At 36.8% G+C, this 19,072-nt stretch overlaps 2 protein-coding genes and 10 non-coding genes across 36 annotated transcripts in view; 9 read left to right on the forward strand and 3 right to left on the reverse strand.

Moving 5' to 3' along the window:
• The first annotated feature begins 21 nt into the window (after positions 1-21).
• TAF1D (TATA-box binding protein associated factor, RNA polymerase I subunit D) lies at positions 22-9,535 on the forward strand. Of its 12 annotated transcripts, XM_073215859.1 has the most exons (14): positions 24-169; positions 1,603-1,708; positions 2,364-2,742; positions 3,607-3,782; positions 4,071-4,128; positions 4,471-4,643; positions 5,405-5,438; positions 6,402-6,452; positions 6,678-6,713; positions 7,485-7,535; positions 7,946-7,989; positions 8,570-8,620; positions 9,136-9,178; positions 9,388-9,535. In XM_073215859.1, exons 2-6 carry the CDS (start codon positions 1,650-1,652, stop codon positions 4,633-4,635), a joined length of 837 nt encoding a protein of 278 aa, XP_073071960.1. In that variant the 5' UTR covers positions 24-169; positions 1,603-1,649; the 3' UTR covers positions 4,636-4,643; positions 5,405-5,438; positions 6,402-6,452; positions 6,678-6,713; positions 7,485-7,535; positions 7,946-7,989; positions 8,570-8,620; positions 9,136-9,178; positions 9,388-9,535. The 12 variants fall into 12 exon arrangements, with proteins under 12 accessions (XP_073071968.1, XP_073071969.1, XP_073071970.1 ...); XM_073215867.1 differs by lacking the exon at positions 4,471-4,643 and having other exon boundaries at positions 22-169; XM_073215863.1 differs by lacking the exon at positions 8,570-8,620.
• Positions 5,147-5,273, forward strand: LOC118971200 (small nucleolar RNA SNORA40). Its single transcript, XR_005059533.2, has one exon. It is a non-coding gene; the product is annotated as a small nucleolar RNA SNORA40 (small nucleolar RNA).
• LOC118971197 (small nucleolar RNA SNORA18) lies at positions 6,223-6,353 on the forward strand. Its single transcript, XR_005059530.1, has one exon. It is a non-coding gene; the product is annotated as a small nucleolar RNA SNORA18 (small nucleolar RNA).
• On the forward strand, positions 6,503-6,574 carry LOC118971201 (small nucleolar RNA SNORD5). The gene has a single exon (XR_005059534.1). It is a non-coding gene; the product is annotated as a small nucleolar RNA SNORD5 (small nucleolar RNA).
• On the forward strand, positions 7,287-7,424 carry LOC118971189 (small nucleolar RNA SNORA8). Its single transcript, XR_005059522.1, has one exon. It is a non-coding gene; the product is annotated as a small nucleolar RNA SNORA8 (small nucleolar RNA).
• On the forward strand, positions 7,688-7,822 carry LOC118971191 (small nucleolar RNA SNORA1). Its single transcript, XR_005059524.1, has one exon. It is a non-coding gene; the product is annotated as a small nucleolar RNA SNORA1 (small nucleolar RNA).
• On the forward strand, positions 8,162-8,235 carry LOC118971188 (small nucleolar RNA Z40). Its single transcript, XR_005059521.1, has one exon. It is a non-coding gene; the product is annotated as a small nucleolar RNA Z40 (small nucleolar RNA).
• On the forward strand, positions 8,679-8,801 carry LOC118971196 (small nucleolar RNA SNORA32). Its single transcript, XR_005059529.1, has one exon. It is a non-coding gene; the product is annotated as a small nucleolar RNA SNORA32 (small nucleolar RNA).
• On the forward strand, positions 9,209-9,341 carry LOC118971190 (small nucleolar RNA SNORA25). Its single transcript, XR_005059523.1, has one exon. It is a non-coding gene; the product is annotated as a small nucleolar RNA SNORA25 (small nucleolar RNA).
• CEP295 (centrosomal protein 295) overlaps positions 9,462-19,072 on the reverse strand; it is a 47,748-nt gene continuing 38,137 nt past the window's right edge. For 7 of the 14 annotated variants that reach the window (XM_073215846.1, XM_073215851.1, XM_073215856.1 and 4 more), the window contains 11 exons: positions 18,016-18,168; positions 16,348-16,448; positions 15,716-15,815; positions 14,170-14,303; positions 13,418-13,589; positions 12,229-12,836; positions 11,357-11,497; positions 10,345-10,435; positions 10,018-10,185; positions 9,841-9,940; positions 9,462-9,757 (listed from right to left, as the gene is read on the reverse strand). In XM_073215846.1, the coding sequence (XP_073071947.1) occupies positions 9,613-9,757; positions 9,841-9,940; positions 10,018-10,185; positions 10,345-10,435; positions 11,357-11,497; positions 12,229-12,836; positions 13,418-13,589; positions 14,170-14,303; positions 15,716-15,815; positions 16,348-16,448; positions 18,016-18,168 (1,913 nt within the window). In that variant the 3' untranslated portion in view covers positions 9,462-9,612. Of the gene's footprint in view, positions 9,758-9,840; positions 9,941-10,017; positions 10,186-10,344; positions 10,436-11,356; positions 11,498-12,228; positions 13,275-13,417; positions 13,590-14,169; positions 14,304-15,715; positions 15,816-16,347; positions 16,449-18,015; positions 18,169-19,072 lie in introns of those variants that run through there. The other 7 variants (XR_012122486.1, XM_073215849.1, XM_073215850.1 and 4 more) reach the window with 7 other exon arrangements.
• LOC140844715 (small nucleolar RNA U2-30) lies at positions 15,889-15,958 on the reverse strand. The gene has a single exon (XR_012123196.1). It is a non-coding gene; the product is annotated as a small nucleolar RNA U2-30 (small nucleolar RNA).
• On the reverse strand, positions 16,149-16,229 carry LOC118971199 (small nucleolar RNA U2-19). The gene has a single exon (XR_005059532.2). It is a non-coding gene; the product is annotated as a small nucleolar RNA U2-19 (small nucleolar RNA).

Genomic DNA, 19,072 nt, shown 5'->3' on the forward strand with positions numbered 1-19,072 from the left:
TTCCTGTTGGCTTGTTATCGCGAGATTTCGGCCCTGTATTAGCCGGGTCGCGCCGCGTGCGGGCCTTTTTTTCCGGGCGCCGGTAGAAGTAGGCGGCTTCTGAATCCCTGCGAGGCCGAGGCCGGCGGCCGCTACCAGCAGCCCTGCGAGGACGCCGCTGAGCCCCGTGGTGAGTCGGTGGGGAAGCGCAGCGGGCGAGCGGGGTGTTCCCGGGGCAGCGCTCGGGCCCTGGGGGTGGAGGGCTTGCGGTGGTTGTAGGCCTCGGGCCCAGCGGCTGGGCGCGGGCCGCTCGCTGTCTGGGATGTGGTGGTAGAGTTACTGACAAATGCGCGTGTGCCGGGTTGCTCTTGGTAACCGCTGCCGACGCGGTTTTCCTCGCGTGAGAGACGGTGCTTCGTGAGATGCACGCCTCCAGTCGTACGGTAGTCCAGGAGGCACTGAGTTGGCACTGTGGCCACCAGCTCAGCGCGTGGCCTCTCATCGCAGAATCTCGAAATAGGGAGGGACACTTGAGTACATGTGCTTTGTGTCCGAAAAAGTGAATTTGGAGTTAACTGCGCTTTATTTTGGTAATGCTCCGATACTTAAAATTTAACCCCAGGTGTATCAGCAGTGCCAGTGGACTCGATTCTGAATGAATATAGCTTTTGAGCAATTACAACTTATTCGTTTTTTGCATTGTAAAAAACTTAAACATATCGTGAGTCTATTGGACATTTTGCAAATCTGAATTGTGACTTTGTTGATTTCTATACTTGAAATATTTTGCTATCTTATCAGAGGGTTCCTTTCATCGTTACTCATTTGTCATTTCTGAGTATGCTAAGACTGAACAATACAAAAATGGAATTGTGATGGCATCCTCTATGAGGGGAAATGTAGTAAATTAAATCATTATTTTGTTACTTGCCGATATTGTAAAATCTTCCAAAGGAGTTTTTTTTTTAAGGCAAAGGGCATTATTGTATAGTTAGCTAACCTTTCATTTAAAGATCGCGAATTCAGAACTTTTTCGGTTAATATCCATAATGGCAAAGAGAGAATATTCGAAGAAAGAGGTTTCACAGTGATTGTAATCATCCTATGAACGGGAAAAGACCGTAAGTGAAAGTCCCAGACCAGGAGCATATGGATTTTTAAGATTGGGATTATTTTTCCTGGCATATGAATACCACACACTGCCGTCTGGCTTTGTTGTGTAAAAGTTTTTCCTAGGAGTTACCTTCTGCTCTTAAAAAATGTCTTTTTGGCCATTAATTTTACATTACTATATGGATTATAAAATACTTTTGTTAGGGAAAGATGTTTGATATTTGAAATGGTGGTACACTTCTGGTATCTTATTACATTGAATTAGAGTGAGGGGACAAAACAGAATCGATGAATAACGTTTCTACATTCTAGGATTTGATTTGAAATGATAGTTTCTACAGGGAAATTAGAGCCTTTGTGTATATATAAATTTGCTTTAATATACAATGATGGGACAATCTGACTACATCAAATTTTGCATTACTTGGGCATTAGCTGTTAAAATTGGCATTTTTTTTCTTTCAAGAAACTACCTCACATTTAACCAACTTTTTTGTCAAATCTGTTAAGGAGGAGTAAAACAGTTTTGAGAAGGGCTTGGAGAGTACCTAACAGGGATGGACGCTCCCAGCTGTACAGCAGTACCTGATTTAGCTCTGGGAATGGAAGTTCAGAGGTTAGTGCATTTTTTAATGCCAACAACAACCACATTAATTTTACCAGAAAACAGTCTGGATTTGATGCTGGTTTAGTGTATTTGAATTACTGAGAAAACATAAGTTGTAAACAATAAGTGATGGTAAAGGTAGTTTCTGAGAATTAGGAAAGAAAACCTGTTTACATAGACCATCAAAGTTTATTTGATATAATTAATAGTGGGACACATTCTTAACCCTGGGAAACAGTGTAATCTCTGGGCCAGCTCAGTATCTCTTCCATAACGAAGTGGACATCAGTGGGGAATGTTGCTTAAAAACTAGTTTGTCAGATATTCTACATCATCAAGGATGCTGGCTTTTTAGGGGATGGAGATGTGTAGTTGACCTTATCTGTTGATCTTGATCAAGTAAGTATTTCTAGTATATTCACATCAGATATCTGTCAGTGAGGCTACCCATTGTATTTGGAGGCAGCTGTAGCTGTGAACAACTACCTTTGTGAAACTAAAATTTCTCTTTCCTCAAAAATCTAAGATTGATTTGCTAGGAGAGTCCATCTTTTTAAAAATTACCCTGAGCATGTTTTGCTGCTTGGTTTGTAGAAGAAAAGTAGGTCACATAATCATTAGTAATACAAGAGTATCAGTTTTCTTCCCTTTTTTTTCCCCCTAGTGATGACTCTTCCTCTGGTGGCAGCTTGTTTAAAACCCAGTGTGTACCTTACTCACCTAAACGGAGGCAAAGAACCCCTATTAGAAAACACATTCATTCACCTGAAGGTGTGCAAGCAAGAGACTCATCTAGTGACTCATCTTTCGAGCCAATACCATTGACTATGAAAGCTATTTTTGAAAGATTCAAAAAAAAGAAACCTAAAAAGAGGAAATACAAGCGAACAGGAAGACCAAGGGGAAGACCCCAAGGAAAGAAAAGCAGTAGAAGCTCTCAAAGAAGTAAGATAGAGTTTAAAGACAAAGGATCTGGGTTCCCATTTTTAGAATCAGAGAATGGAAGAAAACAATTACCTTGGAGAAAAATTCTAACCTTTGAGGTCAGTATTTTATATGTGCAATTATGCACAGCTAACATGTCTGAAGAATTTAGGTGCTCCCAGAACGTGGAGACAGCAACTTTGGTAATAATTGCTGAAGTCCACTTAAGGGCCACCCCATCCTTCAGCTCAAATCTCCCTTGGGCTTGTGGGTGGAATCTTCACTGGTATATTCACTGAATATACCTGGTATGTATGAAGTGCTCTAAGACTTAGTCATATCAAATCCCTTACCTTAATCCCAGTTGGTCTTTAAACATCCCTAAAACTCAAATGACGACATTTTATAGGAACCTAAGTCAGACACCTTCCTTTCATGTTCAGTGGCTTTAGATTTCATTTTCTTCACAAATCTTCAATATATGGGATGGAACAGAGTCGCCTAACAAATGCCCTAATACTTAGCAGTAGACTCAAATATTTGAGTTAAATGACTGCATAATTTATAACCCCTTGCTCTAGAATTAGTAAGTTTATCTGGAAGGATTAATATTTACAACACTTTATATTTTAAGGTGATTATAATCATTAGAAATTTGTTTCTCTTTGCATTTAGAAATGTCTCTAGTGATTCACAAACTAAGACTGGTGCTAGTTTTTCTTGGTAGCAACTTGGAGAAGTTTGATAATTTTCTAGGTATAAGAGTGAATTCTTTTTACAACCAGTATTATGGCAGAGTAGTGGAATCAATATTTACAAGTTCTTGGTAAGGGGATTGTTGCCACTTTGTAGTACAGGCAATTGCTAAGTCAGAAGAAAACTTCCTTAGGCTATGACTTAATATGGTATTTTTATATAGTAAGCACTGGCAAGAGGATTTTCAGTTTTTTAAGGCTGTGACTTAACATGGTGTTTTTCTATAGCAAGCAGTGGCAAGAGGATTTTTCAGCTACCTTGAAAAATTGAAGTATGAGGACCACCTCAAGGAATCCTTGAAGCAAATGAATGTCAGTGAAGATTTAGAAAAAGACGACTTGGATAGTCGTAGATACAAATACCTGGATGATGATGGGCCTCTCTCTCCTATTGAAGAGTCCGAGTAAGCTTAATCATATGAAATAATTTCGGTCAAATGATCAAACTGAGTCTGCTTTTAAATTTTAATGTTAATTCATTTTATGCTATCCATTTATACAATTCAGTAGTGATGTGAGCATAGATACAATAGGCCATTTGCTTTATTATATTTCAGCTTTGAATATGGCTCAGACATCCATTTTGGGGTGTTAACACATGGCAAAAAAATTGCTGTTTACGTTGTGTTATGATAGTTTAATTGCGTTATAGAAGATTGTGTCATGTGAGTGACAACATTTCAATATTATAGAGCAGACGAGGTTGCAGCAGATCTTGAACATGCTGATGAATGTGACATCAAATTGGTGGTAAGTGATATTTTAATCCTATATCATTTTGGTAGGGTAGCTTTTGGTACAGGAAGAATCTATCCATTAGTTTTTGTCTTAGACTCTATAATGAATTTTTGAAAGGCTCAAGGCATGTGTTGCAGAAATGCAAGAAGAATTTTTGGATTGTTGATGAGAACAAAAATTCTATTGTAAGTTTTAACGTGATATGTGGTTATTGCTACAAAGATAATCTAATGAGAAAATAAGTTGATACAGGTTTTTAATCTCTAGATGTAGTCCTCGGGTTATTTTTAAGTAACCTAGAATTCAGTTATGTGTAATTACTAAAGTTGCTTAATACTGATATTTTTCATGCAGGAGAATAATTATTTCATAGTAAAGTCTGAATTACCAAAGAAGGTGAATGTATATATAGACCAAGAGCATTATATTGAAGAAGCTGCTTTGTCTAAAAAGAAAGCATTGAAGTCCAAAAACACTGGACAGAGGACAGAATGGCCTGAAAAGAAAATAGGAATGTGAATGTCAAGGTAAAGGAAAGAGAAATGGCAACTTTTCATAAAAAGTAAAAGATGGTGAATGTGTATGCCAGCCTAGTGATAAAAAAGAACCTAAGGAGAAAAAGAACCTCTGGACAAATTTGTGAAATTCCTAAAGTAATTACTAGAAAAAAAATATTTTAAAATACTGAAATTGATGTATGTAAAAAAAATGGACAAATAAACAGAATGTCCTGCTATTTTTGCCTATACTTCAAGAGTAAGAGCTTCAAAGATGTCACTTGAGCACTGAATCACAGAAATACAGCCATAATCCTGAAAAGATTTGTTGACAATAATCACTGATGATTGGCAGCCAGGCATGTCCCTGAAGTTTCCCTATTATCCCAGTTTTATTCAGACTAAAGTTACCTTCAGTGTCAAATGCTTAATACTGTAATTAGAAGTTAATTTTCCCTTCCTACTCCCAATTAGCATTTTCATCATCACTGTATATTGCTGATTATGCCACTTCATATACTACATTTTACAATAGCACTTGTGTGTGTTTTTGTTTGTTTGTGGACAAAGACTTACAGACAAGTGCAGAAAAAAAATCCTCTTTTGCAACCCAAAACTCATTTTTCAGTGTGAGTTTTGATACAGATAAGAAGGAACATGATACCTAATGACCAAAGTAGTGATGGGGGGCTGCTATTGATAATTTAAAAGCATAGGATGTAGGGTAAATCTTAGCTCTATCAGTTCAGTGTTCTAATGTTGACATGAAACAAAAATGGCTTCTCTCTTAGGCTCCTAACAAGAGGACAGTGTCTGGACTTAAAGGTATGTCTTAAGCTTTATGTGAGTTTTTAGGTAAGATGAAGTGTTATAGTACCATGTCTTAATTTAAAGACATTTTTGCAGACTTAATTCCTGTTCATAATATGACTTCAGAAAATAAATCTTGGGATTAACACATTTTCTAGTGATCAAGTGTCAGCAAGGAAAGGGTTCTAAAAACTATTAAGTTATTGTACAGTAATAATCAATCTTGGATATTCCCACCTGAGGCATTCACAATATTATTAGCACATAAAGTGAGGTAAAGATTTAATACTGCAGTGTTAGAAATGACTAAATAAGACACTAATTTTTATAAATCTAAATAATACAAGCTTTATTTAAGAAGCACTCAATTTGTTTTCCCATGATTTCCCCATGGTAAGAACATACATAGCCACATTAGTATTTTTCTGTACTTTTTATAGAATGGGAAAAAAATACTACTTGTATTTTAAATTCTGTGGCAGAAATTCAGTTAAACTATCTGCATATTCATAGGCAAAACAGATTGTAGTAGTGGAGGTTGAGATAAAATGAAGACTTAACTATGTGGAAGCCATTATTCCTTTGCTCATCTGTAGTAAATACTTGGTACTTTACATGTTTTTCCTGTATTTATATATACTGTCTTTGCTAAGTAGCAGCTTAAAATCCGTGTAATTTATGGGCTGATTTCTTTCAAATGGGAGCTTTGTTAAGATAATTTTGAAGTCAGATGACTTTAAATAATCTTGCAGTCTTGAATCCTGTGGCATTTCTGTATTTTTTTAAGGTACAAACAATGCTTGAGGTCTATCCCGATGGGGCTTTTTCTGTAGACCTACATCGTTGGAAACGCCTCATAGAGTATATATGTGGTTTCCTTTATTCACAGAACTGTGTGTTAGCTCTGTGGGAAAGAACTACAAGACAGGTCTCTTGCACCTATGAAAGAACTAATACAGAATTGTTTTTTAATCTTAGGTATTTGCATATCCCTATGATCTATACTGTTCTTAGGGTATGACAACTTAGGTAAGTTATAATTGGTGATAGTGGAATCTTGGGGAGGGGGTACTTTGCAGTGTCAGATGATGAATTTAACTGTTCAACTGCTGAATGATACAGAAATGAACTAAAACTTAATTCTGACAGAGCTGAGTATACCTTTAAAAGAACATCAATTTTGGTGTTAAGCATATTATTTAGGTTTTAGTTTAATTGCATACTAAAGTAATTTGTTCAATATTTTATTTGTAGGAATGAATATGATTTGAACTTAACTCAGGGTTAGAGGTAAGTGGAGTACTTAATTTCTACTGAAAGTTGTTCAGGATAAAAAGTTCTGAAAAATGCTCATTAGTGTACAGCATTCCATTGCTGTGGTGACTAGGCATTATTAAGGCATCAGTGGAATTATCAAGGTCATGGCAGAAAATATTTGCCATAATTGCATTTGTATACGGAATTGGAAAAATAACAGATTCCATGTCTAGGGCCAACATATGAAAATGCCTTCCTTTTTCACATTTTATAAACTGACAGTTCCATATAGTTCATCCTCATAATGTATACTTAGACATGTGAAAATAAGGTCATTGAGTTTTAAGTAATCTCACCTAAAAAAAAGAGCAGTTTGAGCAACTATGATCTTTCTGTATAATGCATTGTCGTCCAGTGATGTAATAGCTCCATAATGTGAGTTTTGTAGACAGGATAATGATATCTAGGTTTATAGTTTAAAATGCAGTTAATGTAGGAATAAAGGTGAAATTACTTGTTACAGGACCTTAAATTTCTTGAGTTTTGTGAAAATTTACTTCTCAGCATTGTAGATTTGAAGTGGAAGGGTTTACATTCAGTTATGACTGCACTGTGTGGTATCTGCATACAGCAGTTTATTCCTGCTGGGTGTTCAAAGGACAGTGCCAAATAAATTCAGTATCTGGCATCGTTGGTTTTCTTGGCTTTGTGCATGTAAAACCTGGTATTTTTATTGATACAGTATTCTTACACTGTTCAGTTCAACATGATCTTCAGTAAGAACTAATGATTGCCTTTTTCTAGGGTATCTGAAATTGAGAACCAGGCAGATCCATCTCCTCTGACCCTAAATGTGTAAGGCTTGTATTTCTTTTGCTTCTAGTAGCTGCTTTCCTTTATTGATAGCGTGGGTTAGCAAAACTTCTATACAGATGCAGAAGCCTTTTTCATAGTGTGTGTGATACATATATATAATAATGCATGCCTGAGAGGAACTCTTTTAATAAAGCCTCATTTTAGATGAACATGGGCATTGTTGTTCTTGGTGTCCAGAAATTGTTAATGTGGCTACATTGAGACACAGGTCATGCTTCCATCACAGTGGTTTTATTGCAGTGGTGACAATGAGACCTGTAACACTCTTTTGCTAGGCTCATGAGTAAAAAACTGGCTGTAACAGGACTGATAGAGATGACTAGAGAATATCTATATATTATGGGTCATTAGCCAAAATAGCAATTTACTTCCTACAATTTAACTTCTAGGGCCCCAAAGAAAATTGCTTGAAGAACTGGAACTCAGATTACAGGTAAGATTTTTACTCCCTATTTTATAGCAGAACTTTTCCTTTCTAAAACTTAAGCATTAATGTCCTTGCCATTAATCTAAATCTGATAGGCAGTCAGTGGTGATTATCACTCCTTAAGAGATAGTGGAAAAGATGTTAAACAGTCCACCATGTGTTAATCTGTCAGTGAGTATGATGTTATGATGATGGGCAAAATGTTCAACTGCTCTGAATGGGCTGAATGAAAAGCAGCCTTTCTGAACATCCAGCTATGTATTAAATATATGCTGTACATTAAAACACTAAAGCTTCAAGGTAAAAGTTACCTAAAATGTGGCATGTTTCCAAATACGAAATTGATATTATCAGGGCATTTCGTATAAGTTAAAGTATGATCGGAAATGGATCCACTTAACCTTAATTTTAAATTTATGTGTTCCCAACATTTAATTTAAATGAACTGGATTGAAAAGATGAAAATTCTAACTGTTACACTGAATTATCAATGTAACAGTTTGGGAACAGTTTCAGGATATTTAGGAATTAATAAGCCTCATTTTGAAAACTAAATCCAGTATAAATTTGAAATCTTTTTCCATAGGTGGGGAGTTTTTGAAGTATGTCCATATTCATGGAGAGCAAAGAAGCTGAGGTAAAAAAGTTGGCAAGTCATTTATCTTAGCATCTCTGAAGCATTTGTTAGGGTATAATGGTCATTACCAAGGCTTTTAGAATGCAGTTTCTCATTTGCTGTGGACATGACCATAAAAAAAAATTCCCACTAGGTTTTCTTTTCTGCTACCTTGTTAGCATTCAGCCTATTGGGAACATGTTATTAACCCTTCTGTGATTCATTTCCGTTCCCTGGGTGAGCACTGTCAATGTAAATACAACAAGCTATATTTGACTTTGTAATAGCCATTGGTAATCACTGAGGTTCATACAACAGGCGTATTTTAAATCGTCACTGATGCATTACATGGCTAGTGGCTGTTACAGTGAACCAGGGCATGTCTCTATCTCTAGCATCTTGCAGCTGTTCCTTGCCTGGTTGAAATATTTCTGGGTTTACTAGTAACTAGGCAACTTTTAATGAGCAAAAACAGAGCTAGCTTCAGAAGTTAAATGGAACTTTAATCCTTAATTTTATATTCCTGTTATATATAGGACTGACTATATAACTGGATTGAATAAAAGTTGATCTTAAAAGGTATGTACACACTAGGAAAAGATAATTACTGGGTCATTTCAAAGAGGGCTTGTGGGACCATAACCAAGAGCTCTTAACGCTGTGACCAAAAAGTGACGTTCTCCATAGGATGTATGTAAATAGCCACTTAATGTAAGTGCTGTTTTCCTGAGGAGATACAAGATTTAGCCACTCATGAGTAAAGTCTAACCCATGCCTACTCTCTTTAGGACAATTTTTATTGAAGATCATGCCTCACTTTGGAGAAGCAAAGGCAATTGGCAGTGGAAGGAACCATACCATATTAAGTTCTTAAAAAATTTATTGACTTATGTGGCCTATGTTACATAATAAAAACAACTACAGTTTTCATAGAAAGTCACTGTGTATATTTGGCTCGAAGTTTCTCTAGTGTTTTCTGTGGAGGGAATAGAAGAAGAACTTAGAAGTTCCAGTTAAATGGTGTGTAGCTTACACATGAAACTAGAGGTCCTGCTCACCTTACGGAATTCTTTTCCGCTTGCTCTACTTTGGGCACCCACATCATGCTTTTTAGCGTTCTCTTCCTTTTGCTGTTTTTCAACTGATTCATTGTATACTCTGTACAATGTAAGAAATATATATGGAATTAAAGACGTGACTTAAGAACTGTGGACATAGACACACACGCGCACACATGGTACCTTAGAGCCCTGTGTTGCGTGAAGGCTTGCGCAGTCTGTCTGTCTTCAGGAAGTGGCACCCTAACTTTATTCATAACCTTTAGGCAACTCACAGGTGAACCTGAACAGGAGACTTGATAAATATATAGTCCCCAATTCTCTTTGTGGAAACTGATGATACAAATGTGAAGAACATACCTATGCAAAGTTTCTCCTTAACTATTTTGATTGGAGACTTTTCAGAGATACGAGTTTTCTTCTTTATTTCTTCTTGTCTCTGGGAGGATCTCTCAATAAACTTTTTTTTTCTCTTTACAAATGCTTCTTGTAAGCTCTCTGGGATAGCTGTAGGCTTTGGAAGGGTTTCTGTAAAAAGAAACAGTGAAGCTATTTCCATCCAATTATACTTTTTAATTTTATGCCAGCAATAAGATTTTGTTCCCCCATCCCTCTGCCAGAAATAGGAAGGCCAAGGATTTTCACTGGCCCCTGGATTCACTAACCATTCAAGGTGCTCAAGCATACCTGCAGACACGGTCTTCTCCATAGAATGTTCTGGTACACCTGGACAGTCTGAGATTTCTGTTTCTGATGCAAGAGGTAGAAATTCACTCACCTAGTTGTAAGAAAGAATTTACCACTTTTCACCTTATTGTACAGACTGAAAGCAAAGGTTCTCATCTAACCAAACCCTGGTTCCCTCAGGTGGACAAAGGTATTTGGGTGAGGTGGGCGTTTGGATGGCTGATGGCTCCTCTCAATCCTCAGTTGAAGTAACAGACTAATTACTAATCCTCACCCAGTCTACTTTCCTCTTCTGAAGTCTTCCTCATCTGGTTCCCGTCAAGTCTGGTAATTAGTCCACTACTTTTTTAGAAACAATTACAGGTGGTTGTGTGGAGTTTGAAATATTTTGGAAGTCTTAGGTGAATTCCCTTCTAATTTGGCATCAGGCACAAGAAAAATAGTTCTGCTATAGTGCTGCATAGTACAGTGTACAAATAATATTACTTGGGACTTGCCTACAGATTTGGGTTGTGGGGATTAAAGGCAAACATACACAATAGAAAGTCTGATTCTTAAAGTGAATGAATTCACCTCTTAACCTAGATTAAATTAGAATTAAATTCAGAATTCCCTTCAATTACTGCCTTGTGGGCCAGACAAGAACAGTTTTTCCCTAGTGGAAAAAAGTAAACATGCAACCGCAGAACTAAACCTTTCAGTGACGTTCTGTATCTGCCTCAGGTCTGGATTTCCTTACCAGTCTTACAGTGTCTCTGCTGCCTCTCAAAACTTGGAACAAAATTTCTTTCATTGGGGAGTGAAAGGCATGAAATCCGACCCAAATCTTAATGAGATCGATAGCATATGTATTTAGAAATATTCCTAAATGCTCTGCCTGTCAGCTGTCAATTTCTATGAGCACATTAAACCTCTCTGTCACTTGGTATAGCTCACTTCATTTGCATCATACAGGGAAGGAAATTAGCTCTGTAAATGAGGTGTATTTATATGAAAGAACTGGAAAACTTACCTGAATACAGTTACTTGGTTCATACTGTCCCTTTTCTTCTAGGGTTAAGTTAGCGAAATCAGTTTCAGCTATACTGACATCACTGGCGCTTACTAATGTAAGTTCTGGTTCTTCCATTATACCATGGCCAGATTCTGTCTCCTGTGCAGTAAAATTAAAAAGGAAATTATATCCAAGAATAACAGTCTTAAAACACTGGAGAACAGCAAGGGTTGGTAAAGACTAAGGTGGTGCCTCCCCCTCCCCAAACCCCTTTTGAAAGACTGGAGAAGACTTTGGGGAATAGATGAGTGATGGGGTAACTGTCTAAAAATAGCTTCTGCAAAGGTTAGAAATGCAAATATTTCAGAGGGCTGCAGCAGCACCTGGAGTGTCATGTCCAAGGGGAGCAGCAGCTCTCTGGTGCAGCCAAATAATGGCCACTGCTGCCAGATGACAATTTAAGGGAAATGTCTAAAAAAAACAATTTAAACATTTACAAAACCCAAAAGCAGCCAAACACATCTGGGGCCTACATGTTACCTTTATTTTCAGTCTCATATGTTCGCCTTAGAAGGACAAACAATACTAAAAGGTAAAAACCTTATTCAGTAAGTTGAAGCCAGGCAGATGAGTGCAGTGAGGTTCAACACAATGTGCTGAAGCACTGGCTGAGCCACCATTGCGCAGGGAAGCTGGAGCACGGAAATCAGAATTGGGAGGAAAGGTCTTACATAGAATTCAAAGGTCATCTTAAAATTTGGAGCTTGATTATTTCATTGTTGGAGATGTCTAATGAAATGTTGAGTAGCTTTGTTGCTTCAAGTTTGTTTCAAAATTATTTACTGAAAATGAATTTTAATGCTGTTTATGCAACACAGATTTTCACTTACCCAGACTGGAATATGACTCTGTAACGAAAGTGATCCAGAATTTAAAAAGACCTCTGATTGTGCTAGTTGAGATAGGTTTCCTGTGATTTTTGGAGTTTCTGCTTTAGCTGAATCCTCAGAATTTTCATTCTGAGAACATTCCACTGTTCTTACACATAATTGGGAGTCAATTTCTTCAGCATGTGGATTTATATTTGAAATGCCACAGGATTCATTTTTATAATCTTCATTGAATCCCTGATGTAATGCATCGATCCCACTTTCCGTTAATTCTTCAAAGCCCAGTCTTTTTTTGCCTTCCAGTTGGTCTTTTATTGAGATCTCACTAGAGGCAGAACCACATGGAGTGCTATACTGTAGATTTACTGGATGAAATACATCAGCCTCATCAGATGAACTGAAGACTGAACTTTGCAAATTTCCTATGGAGAGCTGGAAATGAGCAATTTTTTTGTTTTGTAATATTTCAATCTGTTCAGAGTGGTTGTGATTTTCCATGCCTTGGAAAGGATCTCTTGCTTCAATGCTAAAAATACTTGGTAGATCAGTATGCTGGCTCTCCTGTGAAGAAAATTCTGGCAGAAGTTGTTGAAAAGATTGTTCAGATGCTGTAATAAATCAGTTTATAATCACTGTTGTATGTTGTAAAACTTGAATACGGACACAGTCTCCAATAATTTGAGTAAATTGCAAATAATATAAGTCAGGTTACTTCCTACAATTTTAAGTGTGGAAGCTGATATATGTAAACATGAATAGAAAGCTTAAGGATGGTCAGTGATAACTAATGCTCACACCATGGATTTTGTCCTGTTATTTACTAAAGAAAACATGGCTATTAAACATAAGGACACATACACAATGAGAAGAATATTGATTTTAACAACACAAGGACAGACTAAAATCTGCATGTGTATTCCATAGATATGTATGTGTATGATAAATTTGTACAAAAAGTTTCAGGAGGATACTTAAAACTTAACTGTGAGGGTTGAAGTAGGGAGATGGAGCAAGAAGCAGCACTTTTGTCTTTATGAAGCCCAGTCCTGTAAAAATGCAAACTGCGCTATTTACACATACACAACTTGTAACACTGAGGATGGGAGTGAAGATAATCCAAGGAAAATGGATGTAATTGACCATAGCAGAAAAAAATGGAGTAAAACCCAATACTAACAATCATACATACCCTCAAAATTTTCTGTAGCAAAACTCAGAGCTATAGCATCAGCGAAGTGAGGGTCAAGTGGCTGGGTCAATCCGGTGTAAAGTGAAGAAAGACTGGTTTGCAGTGATGTGAAAGAAGCCGTACTTTTGGATAGCATTGGAGCACAGTGATTTTCACATGAAGAATCTGGGCTCTGACAGAAAACGGGGAAAGCTGAAATATTATCAGTGGAATCTAATCATTATTTCCTTGATATCACCCTTAATTACCACTTTATTACACTCACTTATTCAAATCCAATTCTTCCATCTCAGTCAATACTTTAAAAAAGATCATTTAGAAAACAAATTGGAAATGAACTAGGTTAAGAGTTTAGAATGTAATGAGATCATTTTCTGATAAGAGCTGTGTGGAACAGACTAGGATGTCAGGCTGTGGGAACAAGACCTAGGTTTGAATCTTAGCTCCTTTATGTAGGAAGAGACTTGAAGTTGCAAAATTGTATTTAGCTGAACTATTTTAAGGCTGAATCCCCTAAAATAAAAAAACAGTAGCAATGTTCTCAAGTGTTATGTGAGTTATTGGCAGGTTGGGGCTCTATCTTAAAAATAAATTCTGCTATTTCGAGCATATCCAGAGATTTTGGCAGAGTCTGCGCCTTGAGATTTTTAAAAGCTTCCACATGATTCTAATTGGCACCCAAAGTTAAGAAACGTTCTGTTCTAAAAGACAGCTACTCTTAGACATAAACAGCAGTGAACCATCTACTTTACCTGGTAAAAGGCTCTGCTGTCTTGAATCCCAGAAGATGAAGACGTATCAAAGTCTGGATGTGGTTCTAATGGTTTAAACAGGTGACCGTGCAAATTGGGAAAAGTATCTTCCAATTCTGGAAAGTCAAGGTCATCTGTTGGTATTTTGAGGAAAATGAAAAATTATGTTCAAAACAAAGCCTAGAAAAATATTCACAGAAGTTTAGTTTTTAGGTAACTTCAACAAAACTCTATTTTTTCATTACTAGCAGATGCCTTCAAAAAGTCCTATAATTATTTCTGACATACCAAAAAAAACAAGAGGATGCTCTCAGTGACCAAAAACTGACAAAAGTTTCCATTTCTACTACCCCAAAGTCTTTAATAGGTTAATAAGTAGGAGTAAGAAGCCATTCTTTGTTACTCTCACTTAGCTCAGTTCAGGATCAATAATTTAAAAACAAAAAAAAGAAAGCTCACTGTACTGAGTATTAACTATGGGCCAGGCCTTGTATGTTATGTATTTCATCTCCAACATACCTCTTACACAAAATGAAAAGAGTAACTTGCTCATGGTCTCACAGGCTACAAATAGTCAAAGTGGGATTCAAATCCAGATGTGTCTAACTTCTGAGCTCTTGTTCTCAATATCGGCAATAATGCTGCAGCTAATTATAGCTAACTTTACAACGGCACGGGAAGATTCGGTAACGTTCTCGCATTCAGTTTAACTAATTCAGATCCCCTCTCTCCCTAAATGCTCTCAATTTTCCATGTTATAACTGTGCTGCAGTTGGCCATAAAAGCATGAAGCTTTAAACAATCAATACTTAAAACTAAAATGGATAAAAAGTTTAAATAAAGTTTTAAACTAATTTATATAAAGTATTTGTTCAAAATAATTTTACCCTGCAAGTTTGTTCTTTCAGTCTTCAAATTTGCTTTACTTACATACTTGTCTATCATGTGCTGAATGTGTGTTGGACCAGATGTAAATTTTCCACTGCAGGCAACAATGTCCCAAGAATCCTCCCTTTGATAAATAACTTGGGAAGAAGGAACTATAGAACTTAAAATATTTGTTCCTCTTTACCAGTGTAGATTCTTGTTCCCTATGGTCCACATGCTCTGAAAATGACTGAAAATTGAGTCTAATGAAAATACTTGATAGCTAGCGACTTCCTTAGAGCCAAGTTTGGGTTGAGAGGCACAGCGACTTCCTTAGAGCTAAGTTTGGGTTGAGAGGCACAGCAATAGACACTACTAACAGAAGTGTAAGCATGGAATCTGCTCAGAGATTCCCACTAATGGGAAGACCCCTGGCCAACACTTCTGCCTGCGGTGGTGGGCATGCAGAGCATCCCCTTGGATCAGCATGCCTACGGTTCCAGGCGTGTTTAGAATACAATACTATCTGATATTCTACTGGGCATGAATACTGTTATTGAGATTTAAAGAAACATTCCCTTTCAGCACATTGTGAAAAGCAGTGTTTGCTCTCATCACTGTATTTGCAACTCAAGGTATTGATATTTGAGTTTATTTACAAACATTTTGACATTATTACCTGGATTTGTAAGGCTCACATCTGTGTTTTCATAACTTAAGCTCCCAGTAGAAACAGTTACTGAAGATAATGGCTCATGATAAATCTCTTGTGTTTCAACCTAAAAATTAAAACTACAATGTAGAAAGTGGGATCTAGAAAAAGCCCAAATTGCCAACATCAGCAGTTAATTCTGAGCTCAGATCAAGTGTAGAAACCTTCATAGTTATAAAGGTCAGTAATAAAACCTTTTCATCACTGCTCAGAACTGATTAGTCTTTCATACACACACACCTCCCAATCTCATTCATCCGAGTCCTCAGTTATCCACTGCCACCTTTGTACACACACACACACACACTCCCTCCCTCTTTCCCTCCCTCCCTCTCACATTCTCACCCTCACAACCCCAGACATAAGCCTCTACTGTTTTAAATTACTCTATACTTTTGCTTCTCAGATTATATAGAGATCATGTACCAGGTAGACTGGAAGGTCTTCTGATAATCAGATTTGGCTATTTTCATCATTGATCCACTTCAGTAAGAGCAGATCTCAGAGAATGCAAACTTTAATATTTCATAATTTTTGTAAACTAAAAACAATATGAAGCCAAATAGCTCTAATAATATACATGTTAAAACATTACTAACATTATCTGGCTCCACAGTTGCATCTGGATATGTATGTTGTTCTTCCTCCACAGCGTAACTTAATCCTGCATGATTCTCAATCACAACTTCCTTGACCTTAACTGCATAGGAAAAAAAGACTTGGTTTATGACCAATTTTTAGCCTCAGAGGGCATCATTTCCTGCTGTTCTACAATTTTCTTTCACATTTTGCTTTACAGAGTTGCTTTATCTTAGATCAAAAAGAGAAAAATCCATTTTATTATTATTCATTAAAAACATATACGCACAATAAACTTTTTCTGGAAAACTGTAATTACTACTATTCTATGAATAAGACCCTTTATGAGAGAGCAATGTGATGGGAAATGCTTTTCTTATTTTGAGTACAGATGCAAAAATATTCTAAGTATGTCAAAGTTAAGAAAAATGCACATGAATAGGTAAGACAGAAAAATGCCAAGTGCAACCAATAGTTGCTTATGAATGGTAGGACCAGGAGGAATTTTACTTCTTTATACATTTTGGTGCTGTCGAAAATCACAATGAGCACATATTATCATTCCTAATAGCATTTGACATATTAAGAATATATGAAAAGTACACTTTGGTCTCACATAGTATTTCAGGTATTCTGAGTTTAATTTTTCTCTTGCTCTAATAGCCAACATTTGTGAAAAAGCTGGACAAAGCGTATGATCGTCTGTGGCTCTGAATAAAATGAAAACTGCTCTATCAAATATAAACTAAATTTGTCTCGTCACCATATTATTAAAAGAGATCATGTACCTTAGAAGTATATTTCTGAAATGTTTTGTGTAAGATAATTTCCTAAGCGGTTAACCCAGAACTTACACATGTATCTGTGTGTGTGTGTATATATATATATATATTATTTGTAAAAGTAATGCAAATTCACATTACAGATAATTTAGAAGCAAAACTAATACCAAATATTATGTTCAAATACAATTTGTCTAAATACAATCATTTAACTCTCCTAGTTCACTTAAAAATATATTGTGACACAAATGATTTAACTTGAAACTGGTTGCTTCTATGCACCCTAAAATTTTAAGTAAAGAAAAATAAATAGATGGTAAAATTTTACAGTGAATTAGTTTTTCTTAGCTCATATCAGAAGCTAGTTGGGAGGTGGGAAGTTAATCCGGGTTTTTAAAATTCATAATCCCAATTCTATGCTGATATCTATCCCTACGAAGAAGATTCCCCACAGAGATGTGTGAACAGGGCAGCATTTGTACAGTATTAAGAAATGAAAAATAAAAAGGAGAGAAGGAGCAAGGTCAGTTACTTAAGGCATTCAAGATTTCAATGGATAGGTCCCTGAATGTAGTTGCAAGAGAAGTGTTACTTGTTTGGAAATGGTTTACTGATGATTGGGACCCATTAGGAAGCTCCTAAAAAGCATTAATACCATGAAAGCAGTGCCGTTAACAGTAATCTTCCATACTATGTGGGCAGGCAACATTTGCTGCTCTCCTACAAAAGGAAAAGGGTACAGAGCTTTAACCACTACTGAACTACGTGGTATGGGTGCATCGATGATTCTGTTACCAGCAGTCACTGAGGTTATTTACCGCTTTTCATTACAAATAACACTACAATAAACACCTGCTCACATAACCTGTGCACAGCAATCCCACTGTGAGTTTCTTCGTCTCTCACCTGCTGCTTCAGAGTCACTACCACTGATGTTCTCCTGGGCAAGCGGGTGAACATGACCAAATGGGTCACAGGCCAGTGGGCTTCCAAGGAAACTTTGTTCTCGGCTTACTGAGACCCTCAGGGGGTCTCTGTCTTCATAAAAATCTGGTTTACCTGGGAGAAGAAAAAAATGTCTCTTCAGATTTCCACTTAATTTTCTAGAGGCTAGCTAAAACAAAAATGACAATTTAAGCTATGAGTAAAAATCTAAAACTCTTGACCTATGTAGCAAAAACTGCTCATCTTTCACACAGGCTTTTAAATTCTTTTACTTCAGTTTTACTGTTTTTAATGATACTCCTACTTCTTAATACCAGATAATGCTTCAGTATTGACTAATCAGAGGAGAAATGTCTGGAGAACTTAAACTAACTAGGTATAATATGCATTTGTAAATAGAGTTCAAAAACAGCTACAGCTGATCTGTAGTATAAGAAATCAAGATAGGCATTTACCTCGGGAGAACTGAAAGAACAGTAATTGGGAGGGAACAAGTGAAGGGCTCATGGAATTATCCGACCTAGTCTTGACCAGTTGGTGTTTACATGGGGTGGTTTTTACAGCAATAATCATGGAAAGAAACTGGGTTTGTGTACTTCTCTGATTGTTACATTTTGATACGAAAATAAAATATAAGCACACATAGTGGGAAAATCTGAAAGTAGAAGCTAACTTACTTGCAGAACCACAGAAAAATAGGAATTAAAGGCACCAGGTATTACAATAGAAAGGTGTGCATCAGGGAACTAAAAACGGAAAGAATGTTCAAAAATACATACTTGGAACAGAGAAGATCCTTCCCATCTCCTGAGATCCCTGCCCTTCAACATTACCTCCAAAGGATACAAAAGATTTAATTCTCTGGAGAACCTGAATCCAATACACTCTGAATTCAGGGGTATCAAGCATTGAAAGGTGGCAAAGGTGGAAGGAAGGGATAGAATGTTAAGAAAATCAGCGGTATTAAAAGGAATTCTTCATCTTTAACCCAGGTCTGACTCCAATATGTCAACAGCTA

The sequence above is a fragment of the Manis javanica genome, chromosome 11 (genome assembly GCF_040802235.1).
Source record: "Manis javanica isolate MJ-LG chromosome 11, MJ_LKY, whole genome shotgun sequence".
NCBI lineage: Eukaryota > Metazoa > Chordata > Mammalia > Pholidota > Manidae > Manis > Manis javanica.